The sequence below is a fragment of the Stegodyphus dumicola genome, chromosome X1 (assembly GCF_044657685.1).
Source record: "Stegodyphus dumicola isolate Sdum_Otavi_A_Nest chromosome X1, ASM4465768v1".
Classification (NCBI taxonomy): Eukaryota; Metazoa; Arthropoda; class Arachnida; order Araneae; family Eresidae; genus Stegodyphus; species Stegodyphus dumicola.
Window position 1 is genome coordinate 147742816 of NC_140780.1, and position 14664 is coordinate 147757479.

Genomic DNA, 14664 nt, shown 5'->3' on the forward strand with positions numbered 1-14664 from the left:
GCAAAAAACCATCTGAATAAATTTTAGCCAACACTATTCACATAGTATTCTTGTTTTCAAGGTATATCATTTTTATTTTGTTCTTTTTCCATTAAAGGAGCTAACCTAAGACCACAAAGGTTCGATAATATTCAGGTCTGGTGACTGTGGTGGCCAGGGGAGATGGGACAACTCATCCTCGTGCTCAGAAAACCAGTCCTGGACAATGTGAGCTGTGTGAACAGGGGCTTTGTCGTCTTGGAAGACACCATCACCATCGGGGAACAAAGTTTGTACCATGGGATGAACTTGATCGGCCAAAATGTTCACATAAGTCTTGGCAGTCATGTGCCCTGACACAGTTCATTTGGGGCTAGCAGAGAACCATGATATTGCTGCCCAAACCAGAACAGAACCCCCGCCATGTTTCACTCTTGGCAACAAACAGTCTGTATTATAGGCTTGAGATGGCGTTCTCCAGACGTAAACTTGGCTAGAAGTGGGAAACAATGTGAAAGAAGACTCGTCAGACCATATTACTCGCTTCCACTGCTCTATAGTCCAGGCTTTATGACTTAAACACCACCTTTTCCTGTTACGGGCATTAGCGTCACTGATGAGTGGCTTCTCAATTGCAGCACGGCCAGCAATTCCCTGTTTATGAAGCTCCCTTCTAATTGTTTTGGTACTCACAGGGTTCGGTAACACAACATTCATTTCAGCAGTAACTTTTGCAGCTGTGGTCTTCTTATTTTTCGTCACAATTGCCCTTAATGATCGTCTGTCACGATCACTCAGGACACACTTTCGTCCGCCCTGTGATTTAGCAGATGATGTTTTTCCGCTTTTCAAATATGCGGAATAAATCTTCGATACAGTACCTCTTGAAACACTAAACACCTCGGCTACCTTGCTTACGGAAGCACCTACCATACGTGCTCCAACAATTTGCCCACATTCGAAGTCTGTTAACTCTGACATAATGCAATGACAACCTCACATAACAGTACTCCGACAACAACTGAACTGTTTAGCAAATTTACGAAGTTGTATAGGTGGCGTCAGTAGTCAAAAACGCCAGCGCCACCTACATTTCATTAAAATCAATCTTTCTTTTCAAACATGCATTTCACAAGGTGTTTCCATATTTTTGTCCATCCACTGTATCTCATTGATATATTATAAATATAGCTTAAACATGTTTTATGTGCATACCCAAAGGGGGTGGGAAGTAAGCCTTGATTCAAAATCTGTTTTAAAGCAATAAGTAAATAAATAAAATACACTGGTTCTATTAGAATGTCAAAAAATACTGTTATGTATTCTATAAACAAATCCAAATTATCACATCATACTATATAACCCTGGTACAAAAGAAGAAATGTCTGATTAGGAACATACTCTATTTATTTGGTAAAAAAGGAGAGTAAAACATATGCAACATCCCGTTATGAAAAATCCTGCAAGCCATTACAATACTATAAGACATTAATTAGTAAGGTAAACATCAGTTGATCATTCTTTCACAACAGCAATAAATGTTTCATTTAAAATTCCTAATAACATGCCAAAACAGATTCACAATTGATGCCTCATTTAAGGTCACACAAAAGTAAATCCGATTTAGCTGACTATGAGATCTTCTATTGTAGAGGACTTTCTAAGGAGAACTGGCTTGTATTCACATTACACATGGGAAAAAACCACAAAAAAACCAATCATGCAGCCAGCCTGTTCGGAAATAGAACAGAAGATGGAACTCCCAGCATTCAGTAACTTTAACCATTCAGCTGTTGGTGGGCCTAATTATTATTCGAAGAGACAAACAGCAATTTTTCAGTGACAACTACTCTACTTTTTTACAGACAGAATTGAACAGCAAAAACTTCTTAAACTCTTGATTAGATTCTAGTTTACTTTCTTCCTTTTAAAAGCAGGAGATGCAAAACTTTGCCGCTGCTGCCTTTTATTTTGAAGAAGCTTCTTGGGACCAATTCCACGGGCAGTCAAATAATATTTTATTATCTTTGTTTTGATATTGCAACAGGAGAGAATATTTACCTCGCCTGCTTTCTTACAAATCATATTAACAAATTCCACATCCATAGTTACATTTCCATGTATTATTTAGTCTCGAAAATTTTGAATTATTTTTTCACACAGAAGGCACAATTTAAAAATTTCTGGAGAAGGACATTTAAGCCCACCTAAATTTGCAAAATTAATTATGTACTGCTTATTTTCATCAATGGAAGGAGTATTTTGCTCACAAACTAAGAGAAACTGTGAGCATGAATTACAAGCATTTTTCAAAACAGAATATATTGCAGCTCCTGCAATATAACAGACGTTATTTTCCTCACTAAGGGTGAGATTCTGTAGAGATACATCAGAAACTTCTGGTATGGTAACAGGCTCTAAAGCTTTTTTTCTCCTTCAGAAATTCAAATTCATCGTTCGCATAGTTTAATAAGTAAATATCTGAATCAGTAGCATAACTGGAGTTCTTAATGTCAGATATAAACTGAGATAAACAGATAAGCTTTAATGCTTTCACAGCTTGCAAAGCACTTGGCCTCAAACCAGCTTTTCTGCGTATCTGAGAAAATACATTTTCTAGAGCATCTTGTGTCAATCTGCTCGTCAAAATAAACTGAAAATCATTCAGAAAACATGCCTCTGCTAACTGTATGGCTGATAAAGCAGAAAGAATCAAACCAGTATGTAATGGTTTCCACCCTTTACCAATTTCTATAAGCTGTATAACATTAATAAATTCAAAAAGTAACTCAATTTTTTTGCTTTTATTTGTCACAGAAATTGAGTTCTTTCTACATCTAGAGGATAGCATTTGAAACCACTGACATATAAATCTTATCCACCATGCTGTTGTAAGAGCATTAGGGCTGATCTCTTTTAAAGCTACTGCCTTCTCCAATCCCACAGCTGTTTTAATTGGAAAAAACCTCACAGCAGAAGCAACATTCATTTTATCAAAATGTGAGGGGAAGAGGTCTTCTTTGCTGAGATGATGCATAGTTCTCAAACCACAATTTTGGTTTGTTTCAGTAATCCAGATATCTTTTATAAATCCTGCAGATACATGCAAAGTAACCAAATTTTCTTTATTGCAAACATAACTGGGCAGTTTTATACTATGATTAAGAGTTGCAGACCAGAGATTTTTTAAAAGATGTGGCACATCTGCAAATACATAAATAATTTTGCCCTTAATTTCAGTAGTGAAATTATTTGTTTGGCTTCGAGAAACAGATATTCCCAAAGAATTCCACAGGCTTCTATTTACTGCTGCCATATCGCTAACAATACCAACAACATTAAATCCAACAGAATTGACAGCTTCGATAACATTGACAACAAGTTGTTTGAGCTGGCATCCTGTTACATGTCCAGTTATCTCATGGGCAACCACTTGCTTCCATTTCAGCTTCAAACCTCTTAGTAAAATAACTAAATAGTGATTTCCTGCACCCTTTTGATTTCCTAATGTACATTTACCAATAAATTTATGTTTTGAAATATCAAAATCAGGATTGCCAGAAATCTCCATTTCATCCAATGATAAAATACAGTCTTTATCACTAGCATTCATTTTTTCTCCTTTAATTTTCAAAGGTTCAATCATCTCACTGATGACTCCAAAATTCATTTCAAGACCTTGAAGTCTTTTATTTAAAGTGCTGTATGAAGGCACGGAAAACCTATTCTGTGCAAGTAATTATAACCATGCTTGCCCAAGGCAAATCTAACTTTGAGGCCTTTTATTATTCCCTCATTAGACCATTTTGCAATGCTTCTACGAGGAATTTTCAACATTGCTATTTGTTCATCTGAAAGAAATGTTTTCACTCCTTTCAGCAATTCCTCATGCTGTACTTGAAGGTCATGAAGTTGAATTTCAGTGCTATGCCATTTTTTTAAAACATTAATTTCATTTTTTTTGGTTGCTGTAAGTTCTTTCAGTAATATTTTGTTCTGGCATTGCAGAAGCGAGATCAATTCAGTCTGCTGTTTTATAAAATTCCTTAAAAGAACATCCTGGAATAAAGAAAAAATCTATATGAATAATCATCAAAGAAGGGGGGGGAACACAACAAACAAACAAAAAAGATCTGAAAGGTTTCAGATTTTAAATTACACCCAAAGGGGCCTTTTTTTAACATTTTGTGTTTTACCTTTATTTATTAAATATCAAGTTTTTCACACTTAAACTATAAAATTCAGTTCAACAGCAATATTGCAAGGTAATTTTAAAATGAACATATCTTCAGAATTCCCGATTCATTGTCTCACACGCTGGAGATAAAAGTGTCTTTTCTGTACAACATTGCCATTGCTCGCTTTGAAATCCTCAAGTTTGTTAATCAAAAATTCGTTAAAGTTTTACAACATATAAAATATATATTAAAACAAATTCCGAATTTCAAATTCGGTCTTCCAGATGTCCATGTTCACAGTAGAATTAAGTCATTCAAAATTTGATGGCTCTAGGTACCGTTGTTTTATCAGAATGCAAAAAACATACATGCATTTATGCAGATTCTTCACTATATAATTTCTTTAAATATAGTTCAGGGTGATAACATTTGGTGGCAACAATTTGAAAAGTGATGCAGCCGTTTATAGTGTTTCAATACAAAACGAAAACAATAGTCCTTCAGGGACAAAGCCCCTTTGGATTAAATGTCAAACTTAAACAGATAATAAATCCACAAAATAAAAATGCAAGTTCCAGGTCTCTTTTCCTATACTGTGGTGGGTTTTTAAATTTGACTCTATTGTTTTCAGCATTTTCTAGATTATTTTTGTTTTATTTTCTAATATTTAAAATTTATTTCACTTAAAAATAGATTTTTAAAATTTATTTCCAGCTTTTCAAGGGATCGATTATCTCCATAATCATGAGCAATTTAATAACACAAATTATCAACTTATATCACAGCCTTCACAAATGCTGATGAAATTAATTAAAATTAATTACAATTTGGTTGCAAGATGAATCTAAAGGTTGTTTTTGCAAACAAAACTGAAATTTACATAGAGAATTTGCAACTATTGATGAAATTAATTACATTCCTTTTACCAAAAAATTACTTTATAGAACATTTTAAATGCATACAAAAAAGTGATTTAATTATACATTAGTTATCAACTTACATCAGAGCCTTCACAAATAGATGGTATTTCATTGAAAAATGAGGCTAAAGGCTGTTCTTGCAAACAAACCTGAAATGTACACAAAGAATTTGTAAATGCTGATGAAATTAATTACATTCCTTTTACCCCCCCCCCAAAAGTTAATAGAAACGTTTTCTATAAGCAAGCAATTTAATAATACACTAATTATCTTACATGAGATCCTTCACAAATAGATGGCATTTTATCACAAGATGAAGTTGAAGCTTGTTCTTGCAAACAAACCTGAAATATATATATAAGAAATTTAGAAATACAGATAATATAAACTACATTCATTTTAAGAAATAATTATTTTACATAACATTTTATAATTCATAAATAGATAATAAATTGTTAACACTCAAAATTCAAAAATAATTCCATAGCACAACAGCCAGATATAGTACAGCTGTTTAGCAACCATAAGACAAACAATTTCATATTTCAGAAATCGTATAAAAATTCATTAATATATGTAAAACATATGACATTTAATAGCTGCTCAAATGAAAACATAGAATAGATTCTTTACTAGCAGCTGTTATTTAATCAGAAGGTAATGCTAAATGTTGTTGCAAACACACCTGAGATGTACTGTAATGTACACATTTGCAACCACTGGTGAAATGAAATAAAGTGCATGATTATGAAGATGGAAACATTTAAAAAAACATAGTACAGTTTACGAATAGATGTTAAAAAACTATTAAAATTTTTTAGAAGTGCAAAATGGCAATTTACATCAGATACTTCGGCAGCAAAATTTATTTCTCCAAAATATGAAGCTGAAGGTTGTGGCAAATGAACCTAAAAGAAAATATAATATATGAAATATGTGGAAGTGAAAGAAATTATAAACTCTGATCGGATAAAAATAAATACAAATAATCATTACCATTTTCAAAGTAACTCAACTTATAAAAAAGCATAAATACATTGGACTGTTCATAGCATTCATACTTCTTAAACATAAGTAAATATTACGTTAATATATTTTTTAATTTTAGAAACAGTGTTAATACTTTTTAGAAAAAGTTTATAATACTAAATATTTAATAACTGTTCAAATGAAGACTTACAACAGATGGTTCAGCAACAGAAATCGCTTCAGTTGATAAAGGTAAACCGTGCAGCAAGCCACCCTGAAGATGCAAAAATTATGAAACACATATAAGTAAGGATACCTGAAAATGCTGATAAATAAAATATACTTAATGTAATTTTAATAATAAATAATATAAATAATCCTAATAAGTTTTGTAAATCTTTAAACAAAAAATAACAACATTCAGACAAGACATATAAGACATTAAAATATACATTTAAATCAATGTATTATAACTATATTATTGTATTACTCAAGATTAAAGTTATTAATTTCAATATTATTTCTTTTACTTACTCCATACATATTTCTCTCTATTTATCTGGAATTTAAAATTAAGCAAAAAAGCAACTTTAGTTTAATACAAATTTTGATTTAAACTCTTTTGACTTTGAAGGCAATCAGATACCGGTTTCTTTCTTTTAGGAGCAAATTTGAAGAAACCAGACCCATGTGTGACCGTCCTCGAAAAACTACAAAAACTTTATCCAAAAACTACATCAAATTGAGGTTTTATGCTTAATTTTCAATATATGATTATAATAAAGTACATAATTATATATATAACAACAGCAAAATTTTAATTTTTTAATCTAATCTTAGGGACTGTAATTACAGCTTTATCACATAATGCCTTAATTTCAATATTTTGATTCTTTTATAAAGCAATTTAGTCCATTTGTAATAAAAACATATTTTTTTATGAAAAACCATAAAAATAAAAAACATACATTACAAAAATTGGATGTAACTGAACGGTGCTTTGGTAAACCAATGCCTTTTAGACGCTGTGGGGGATTAGGCACAGTGAAAAGAGTTGGCACAGCATTGGGCTTGCGTTTTTTACGCCCATCTTGCCTAGAGCATTCAAATTGATTTTCTTCAAAATGTACCTGCATATTTAACAAAAGCATGCATGAAATTTAACATTAAAATCAAAAGCACTAGTATTAAATTACAGTTACATATATTATAATAATTTAAGAATGTAATTTTCTGATAAATTTAAATTTTTTTATGAAAATAGAACAAAATTTTTAAAAAGTAATCATGTTTGTAAAACTACTTAAAACATATTTCCTGCTTACACACTAAAAATAAATTTAAAGTACCTATAGTTAAAAATACAACATTAAGATTTACTACTACAATAAAGGATAATAATGGGATCAAAACGATTCATCGAATATTTAAATTAATATTTAACTTCTTAAAAATGTCTAAAAATACAGAATATATTTATCTTACTATAAAGAAAAAACAAAATCATTTATTATTTGGATCATACCATCCAGTTTTTAACATTGGCGCCAACTATCCGATTTGGCGACAATACATCAGAATCAAAACATAGAATGCTACTTTAAATCACCAATCGTACAGTAAAATTAAAGAAAAGAAAAAGGCACATCACATTTCTAACTGAGCACAAAGTTTACATGAAATGTATGATACAAATTTTACAAACGGTATAAACTTTTCACGATAACAAAAGAAACAACGATATTTTACTGCACAAACACATACACATTCCGCAGTTGATTTTGTACTTATAAAATCAGTTGATCGTCAATAAGTGACAGTTAAATGAAAATAAATATTTTAAAGTACCAAGAAGAGTAATTTTTCTAACATTCTATGGAAAAATACGAAGCTGAACTTACCTCACAAAGATACGCTCCTGGGCCCGGGATCCATTGATCTCGACGAGAATTAACTATCCATTTTCTTCGTCTTTCTTCATTTCTAGGGAAACGAAACATCCTAAAGTTATTTTTAGACTGATTCGAACAATTTGGTGCAGCACAACCACCCATTTTTCTGAAAATTAGGTCGAAATCGATCCACAAATCTGTCAAGAAATCAGTGCTAATCCAATAGCGAATACCAACAAGTTAGCTTCAAAATGGATGATGATTCAGCTCCCCTTTATAGTAGCCTTAGCCGTCACCATCGAGATAGATAAGGCCTGCGCGCTGAGTTACTACGTCACTGTTAGGGGACCGGTCTTCGCGCAGTTTAGCTTCCTTGCTAAACACCCGTTTTTCTAAACCTATTCTATGAAATTGGTATCTCATACTATAAAATCAGTCTAAAACAAAATTACAAGCGGCAATATAATGTTTTACAAAGCTTATACGAATATGAAATATTTTCATTTTCTTTCGTTAGTATTTATTTTCAAAACAAAATTATTTGAGAATGGTGTGGTGCTTTTAAAAGCAAATAATTTCTTTGAAGAAAAATTGGTTTTAAAATTCAAGTAGCTAAAATTTTTACTTTGATTTTTCTGCACTGTCTTTGTGTCTCTCGTTGATTCTCATCACCGCATCAAATTTTTTTGTTTCACCCACTACTTTAACAAAATGTTTGCCAGTGGGAACACATGTTATCTCTCATTTTATAATTATTGCATATTTTTTATATCTATCATATTAATGTAGCAGGATTATAAAACATCAAACGAATGCAAGAGACTACTTAATATTTAGACTAACATTTAAATGCCTTATATCAGTCAGAAAATTTTTCTGAATGTAATAAATTACTAAATAGTGTAGTCTTAAAATTATTTCTTACTTACATATTGTATGTTCATCTGTATTACAGTTAATGTTTTCCTCTTAATGCTACATAATTATTCGACAGAATCTGTAGTTAAATTGAGATAATGTTTATTACATAGCTCTGAAGACAATCAATATTAAAATTCCAAATAAGACAGGCCAAAAGTTTTTTTAAATAAAGTTATACACAATTTTTTTGAAAATATTTTTAAAATATACGAAATACTTAAAAAACTTTTAGAAACTGAAATTTCTTGCAAATATTTACATCATACCTATTTAACTATAAGCGTTACCTCTGTTCTGAAAATACTTTTTCTATTAATATCCACATGAAAAGAAAACATAAATCCTAACATCATGTTCAAAACTTTTCTGTATAATGTAAGCAATTTTTTTAACTTAACTTACATAGCTTTTGGTGCTGCCACGTACTCAAATTAAAGATTGTAATTTAAAAGATAATTAAAAAAATTGTTTTTAAAATTGCATTGAATTGAAATACAATGGAAACAAGTATGTCTACATATGAATTCAATTACTACTGCTTTTTCAATTACTGTGTATTTTTAAAATTTCATTTTGCAGTTTCGCAATTTAATTACCTTAATATGAATCTTATATACATTACTTAGAAACTTTTCTATCATTCTCAGAAAGATTTATATTGCATAACAAATTTTAAACAAACTGATTGCATGATAATAACATATATAAAAGTGAACAGAAGCTATATTAGCTAAACATATGCATTTAAGTTTCTTCATGATAAAATGATATTTATTGATTTGCAAAAAACATTGATATTTAAATTTAAGAACACAGTACTCTGTCAAGAATCAAATTTACTCTGCATTTGATATTCTACATATTATGTAATGAAATAAGTGTTATGATTTTAACCCCATAGGACAGTTATTTCATATAAAATTAGTTTCCAATTAAAATAAATAATCATAAATTTTGCTGACAATTTTTATATTACTAGTGTTAGTAATTATTACAAGGGATGATGCTTCAGATGTCAAAAGTAAACATAAATTCAATTCTTAAAACATAATGAATAAAAAATTACAACTTATAAAAGCCAACAAAAAGTTTGCTGAGGGTCCCTTAACCGTGACGTCACAAGCCAGTTTCGTTTCAGAGCGCAGGCCTTATCTATCTCGATGGTGACGCACTAGCGGCTCAAAACAGGGATGGCTGTGAACGGCTCCCTATGAGAAAATCTTTTGAACGAACTGCGCATGCGCCGTTTCTTTTTATTGCCAACAAATGATGGTAAACATATTGTAATTTCTCGCCAGCGTTTCGCCTTTCATTTGAATTAGCGTAGGTGTTATCAGTGAGATTAATAACAACGATAATAAAAAAAAGTCATTTCAAATGTTTACGCCAGTAAATATTTTTTGCTCTTTTTCACACTATATATGCTATCATCGATAGAATTAAGAACTTTTAGTAATTAGGTCAAAATTAATTTTAACGTGTAAATTTCAAACTCACAAATTTGAGTACAGATTTTCATCAGATGTCTGAAGGCAGTTACTATATTTCAGTACAGCAAATCCTGGAATATAAAAGAAAAAAAAATTTAATTGAAGTCTATTCTTCAGCTTTATTCTAATTCCTATCGATACATCTCTCTAAAACAGTTTATTACAGAAGTTTCAGATGTAAAAGAAGTTCATAAAAGTATTAATCAATGAAATTATTTCCAATGGTCGGTGAAATTGGTTGCAGTTTCAGACACTGTTGCAGAAGTTTTCACATACAATTGCTGTTTATTGTGCAAGTAATATTGAAACTAACTAAAGTGTTTGCATAGATTTCTGCATCTTGGCGGAAAAAATGGAACATTAGTGGAAACAAATTATGTATATATTGATACTGTAAAATTTGGGAGGTTTCAAAGACCCAGCAGAAAATATGGTGGCATTGATATCAGTTGCATGTTTACTTTTCCAGACTATTATATCTGAAAAGTACGAAAAGCATTTCATCTACACCATCAGCTTCTTACAAAAATAACTGAGGCTCATCTCAGTTATTTTTGTAATATAGTATGTGTGTATTAATAAAAGATGCTGTAAATGTAATTTGCTGTACAAGATAATAAACATGAGTGTCGTTAGGATTTCTAAATATATGTTTGAACAATTATGTTCAAAACATTCCTTCAAATTCACTTGAAAGAAATGAAACGAAACTGAAAAAATTCAAGAATCAGTAAAAAGCAACTTTTTTTTATATTTGGATGATATTTTCTTAATGCTATGTTTAAAATCACAATTTCTTAAACTGTTTGTTTTAAGTATACATTTATACTTCTTGCAGGGTTAAAGTGGCCCTAAATCAACATAATTTATTATATTATAAATAATGAAAATTGTACATTACTTATATAAAGAGAAACATAAAGTGACATAGTATGTTAAGTTAGGTTTGCAAAGGTAATTTAAATATTTTCATTGTGCAAGACTTGTATGCTTAAGAATTTTTCAATCTTGGTGTTATTTATCGTATAAAACATCACGATTCAAATAAAAGTACTATTTTGTGGTATAATTCCATTATAGGGGCCGTAGCAAATTGCAGCAAAAATATATGCGCAAAATCTAACGAAAGCGGCGATTTCACACCACGTAAATTTAAATAGTTCTATATTTGTAAGTCACCGCCCACACGATATATTGATTAGGGAAGCTGACTGCGATACAACAAGGCCTAGGCTCAAATTCCGGAGAAGGCATGGTTATAACTGCTGGTTCCTTCATAGATTTTTCCGCACACCCCTATTGGTTTATTAGGTGCCTCCATAATAAAGTGACCACCACCTGGCCTTAGTTGTGGCCAAGCTGAAGGCCCGCTGTTGGGGGGGGGAATATTTGTAAGTCGCCATTGGAATACTGGTTTATTTTTTTTTTATTCTTTTTTGATTATGATATGGATCTAACAATTTGGGAATTGCCCAATGACAAAATGTCTGCAATATAATTTTTCCAAAGAAAAGACATCATTCACTATAGAATATTATGATCGAAAAACCACGAGATGAAATTATGCTTTAGCGGTAACTCAATAGCAAAATGGAGGTGCAGGAATGAACCTGTATTCTGAAGAAAGGAAAGAAGTCAGATATTGGATCGAAGGAACAAAAATCCCCTTCCTTATAACTGATAGGCAGGCTCACCTATTTTTAGTATCAAGAGATGACATCTATTGAATTTTGTGAACTCCAACTGAAGATGAACCACAATATAACTGTAGACTGGAAGATATGCGTGAGGTGTGTGCCATAGCTTTAATTTCTCAGCCTAAGTTGAAATTCGGCGGATGTGGAAAAAATTATGAAGCAGACAAAAGCCTTTTCAGTATAAACAAGAATAACATTGGACGTCTTCTTCTGCCACAATGGGTTTTTGGTGGATTGTGCAGAGAATCAAAAGAATGTTTTAGTCGCTATTCCAGATCGATCGGTGAAAACCTTATGGAACATCATAAAGGTTTGGTTTGGTTTATGTGATTAGAGCAAAGCCTCGAGGGCTATCTCCCTAAGGGAAGAGAGGCCTACGTGGAGGACTTTCTAAGGGAAACTGGCTTGTATACACGTTACACATAGAGAAAACTATTAAATTGTCCATACAGCCAGCCCGTTTGTGGGATTCAAACCTCAGACCGAACTACCAGTGTTCAGCGACTTTATCGCTCGGCCACTGATGTTCGAACATCATAAAGGAAAATGTCACAGAAGGAAGCATTATTTATACTGACTACTAGAAATCATATAAGTTGGATGAACTGCGATATGCCGGCATTGAACATTTTACTGTCAACCACAACTAGAATTTTGTGGACCCCGAAACGGGGACCATACGCAAACAATACAGCGACTGTGGGGCAGCGCTAAATGCCGTAATAAACACCATTGGGGCACATTTCAATTCTCATTTGTCCGAGTTTATGTATAGACATTTGCAAAAAAAAAAAATAGCTGAAATCTTTTTTTGCGATGTTGCAGGATCATAAAAATTTTATGCCTCCCGTTTAATTTCACTTATTTTTAACCCTTTTTTTTTTAATAAATTAAATTAACAAAAAAGTGTAATATATGAAGCTAACCTTCCATCAACTTAAATTAATAATCTTAGATAGTTAGTTACAATAATGCTTTCTTACAGTTACAATTAGCCGTTTGTTTATATTAAATTATAATAATAAAGTGTAAAGTATTAGTGAAAGTAAACTTTCATCTAAATTAAAATAATACTCTTAGATAGTTATTTTTTATTATTATGCTTTTCTTGAGTTAAGGTTACTATAATTATTTTGGCATCAACAATAGTTTTGGTGATTTTTTGCGGTCCCTATAACGGAATTGTACCGTATTTTTAAATGAAAATCTAGTTATTTAAGTCCTTTGTATCTATAAAAATACATACTGCAGTTATTTACTTAAGTCATAAGGCCCTTTTCAAAAGTTTATGTCTAATTTAAAATAATTAGTTAATGTCAACTTAATCATATATGTAATTATTGTAAAATCGTGGTGTTTAAAATGCTTTTCGCTACTGAAAAAGAGTGTTTTTGTTATAATTTTATAGAATTAAAAATCCCTCAAAGTAGTATATTTATAGTTTAAAATGTTTGTTAATAAAAATTTATTTATTTACATGATGTTTCTAAGAGTGAAGTAAAAAAAAAAAAAAAAAAAAAAGATTGCTTGCTTATTTATATTCATGAAGGTATATTTCTAATACAAGTAATAATAACTTTTGAAAAATGTTTCATGATTCGGGTAAAATCTGGATATAAGGGCCTTTATAGCAGTCGAAAGAATGTCGTTTCTTTTCAAATTGTATGTGCTATGTTCAAATGCATGATTTATGTGAATTCAATCACAAATTTGATTCTGCTTTGATCTGAGTGTTTCATGATTTTTTGCTGTATTGAAGAAAATTTTTTGGAAATTAGTTAATGGCATTAAGGTTCTTTAAATTAGTGTGTTCAAGATTCGCCGTATATGAATCTATTCATGCACATTATGTTTCTGAGAATAAAATCAGAAAACTGTTATCCTCCTTATTTATAAATATGTTGGTAATTTCAAATGTAGGTAATAATGGAACTCTGATGTAAATAGAATTATTATAAAAAATGTTGTATGATTCTGACAAAATTTGAATGTAAAGGGTTTTTATATCATTTGACACAAGGCTGCGGTTATTCACTTAAATCAATTAGGCCCTTTTCAGATTGTATCTGCCATGTCCAAATGCATAATTGATGTGAATTTAATCACAAGTTTGATTCTAATATATGGAGTTTTTCTAATTTTGAAGAAAGTGTTTTGGATATTGACTAATAGCATTAATACTCTTTCAAATAATGTAGCTATTATTTAATGTAGAGTTTATGTGAATCTATTCATGCATGTTGTTCCTGAAAATGACATCATTAAATACCTCTTTATTTATATTCATGAAAAAATATTTCAAACTTAGGTAATTATTTATTACTATTGTATGTAGAGCTAATATAAAGTGTTTCGCATTTGTGTTAGAAGTTGGATGTTTGAAGTTTTTGCTTTGAAAATTATTTCAAACCTTAAAAACTATGTCTTTAGTATTACAAAGTTTGCTTTATCTAAGTGTAATCGTATAACAACTTAGGATATATAATTTAGATCTTTTATGCTTGTTCTCAGCATTAAAAATCAAGTTATGGTTATATGCAAAAAAAGAAAAAAAAAAAAAGAGAGAATCTTTTCAAATTATATGTCTAACATTCAGATGTTTGATTTAAGTCAGTTTA

General features: G+C 30.9%; 1 protein-coding gene across 2 annotated transcripts; it reads right to left on the minus strand.

Moving 5' to 3' along the window:
- Positions 1-5062: 5062 nt before the first annotated feature.
- LOC146993329 (peroxynitrite isomerase THAP4-like) lies at positions 5063-8110 on the minus strand. Of its 2 annotated transcripts, XM_085807406.1 has the most exons (5): positions 7948-8110; positions 7015-7176; positions 6258-6320; positions 5920-5985; positions 5063-5421 (listed from the first exon to the last, which is right to left on the minus strand). In XM_085807406.1, exons 1-5 carry the CDS (start codon positions 8098-8100, stop codon positions 5344-5346), a joined length of 522 nt encoding a protein of 173 aa, XP_085663532.1. In that variant the 5' UTR covers positions 8101-8110; the 3' UTR covers positions 5063-5343. The 2 variants fall into 2 exon arrangements, with proteins under 2 accessions (XP_085663532.1, XP_085663531.1); XM_085807405.1 differs by having other exon boundaries at positions 5063-5985.
- Positions 8111-14664: the final 6554 nt, after the last annotated feature.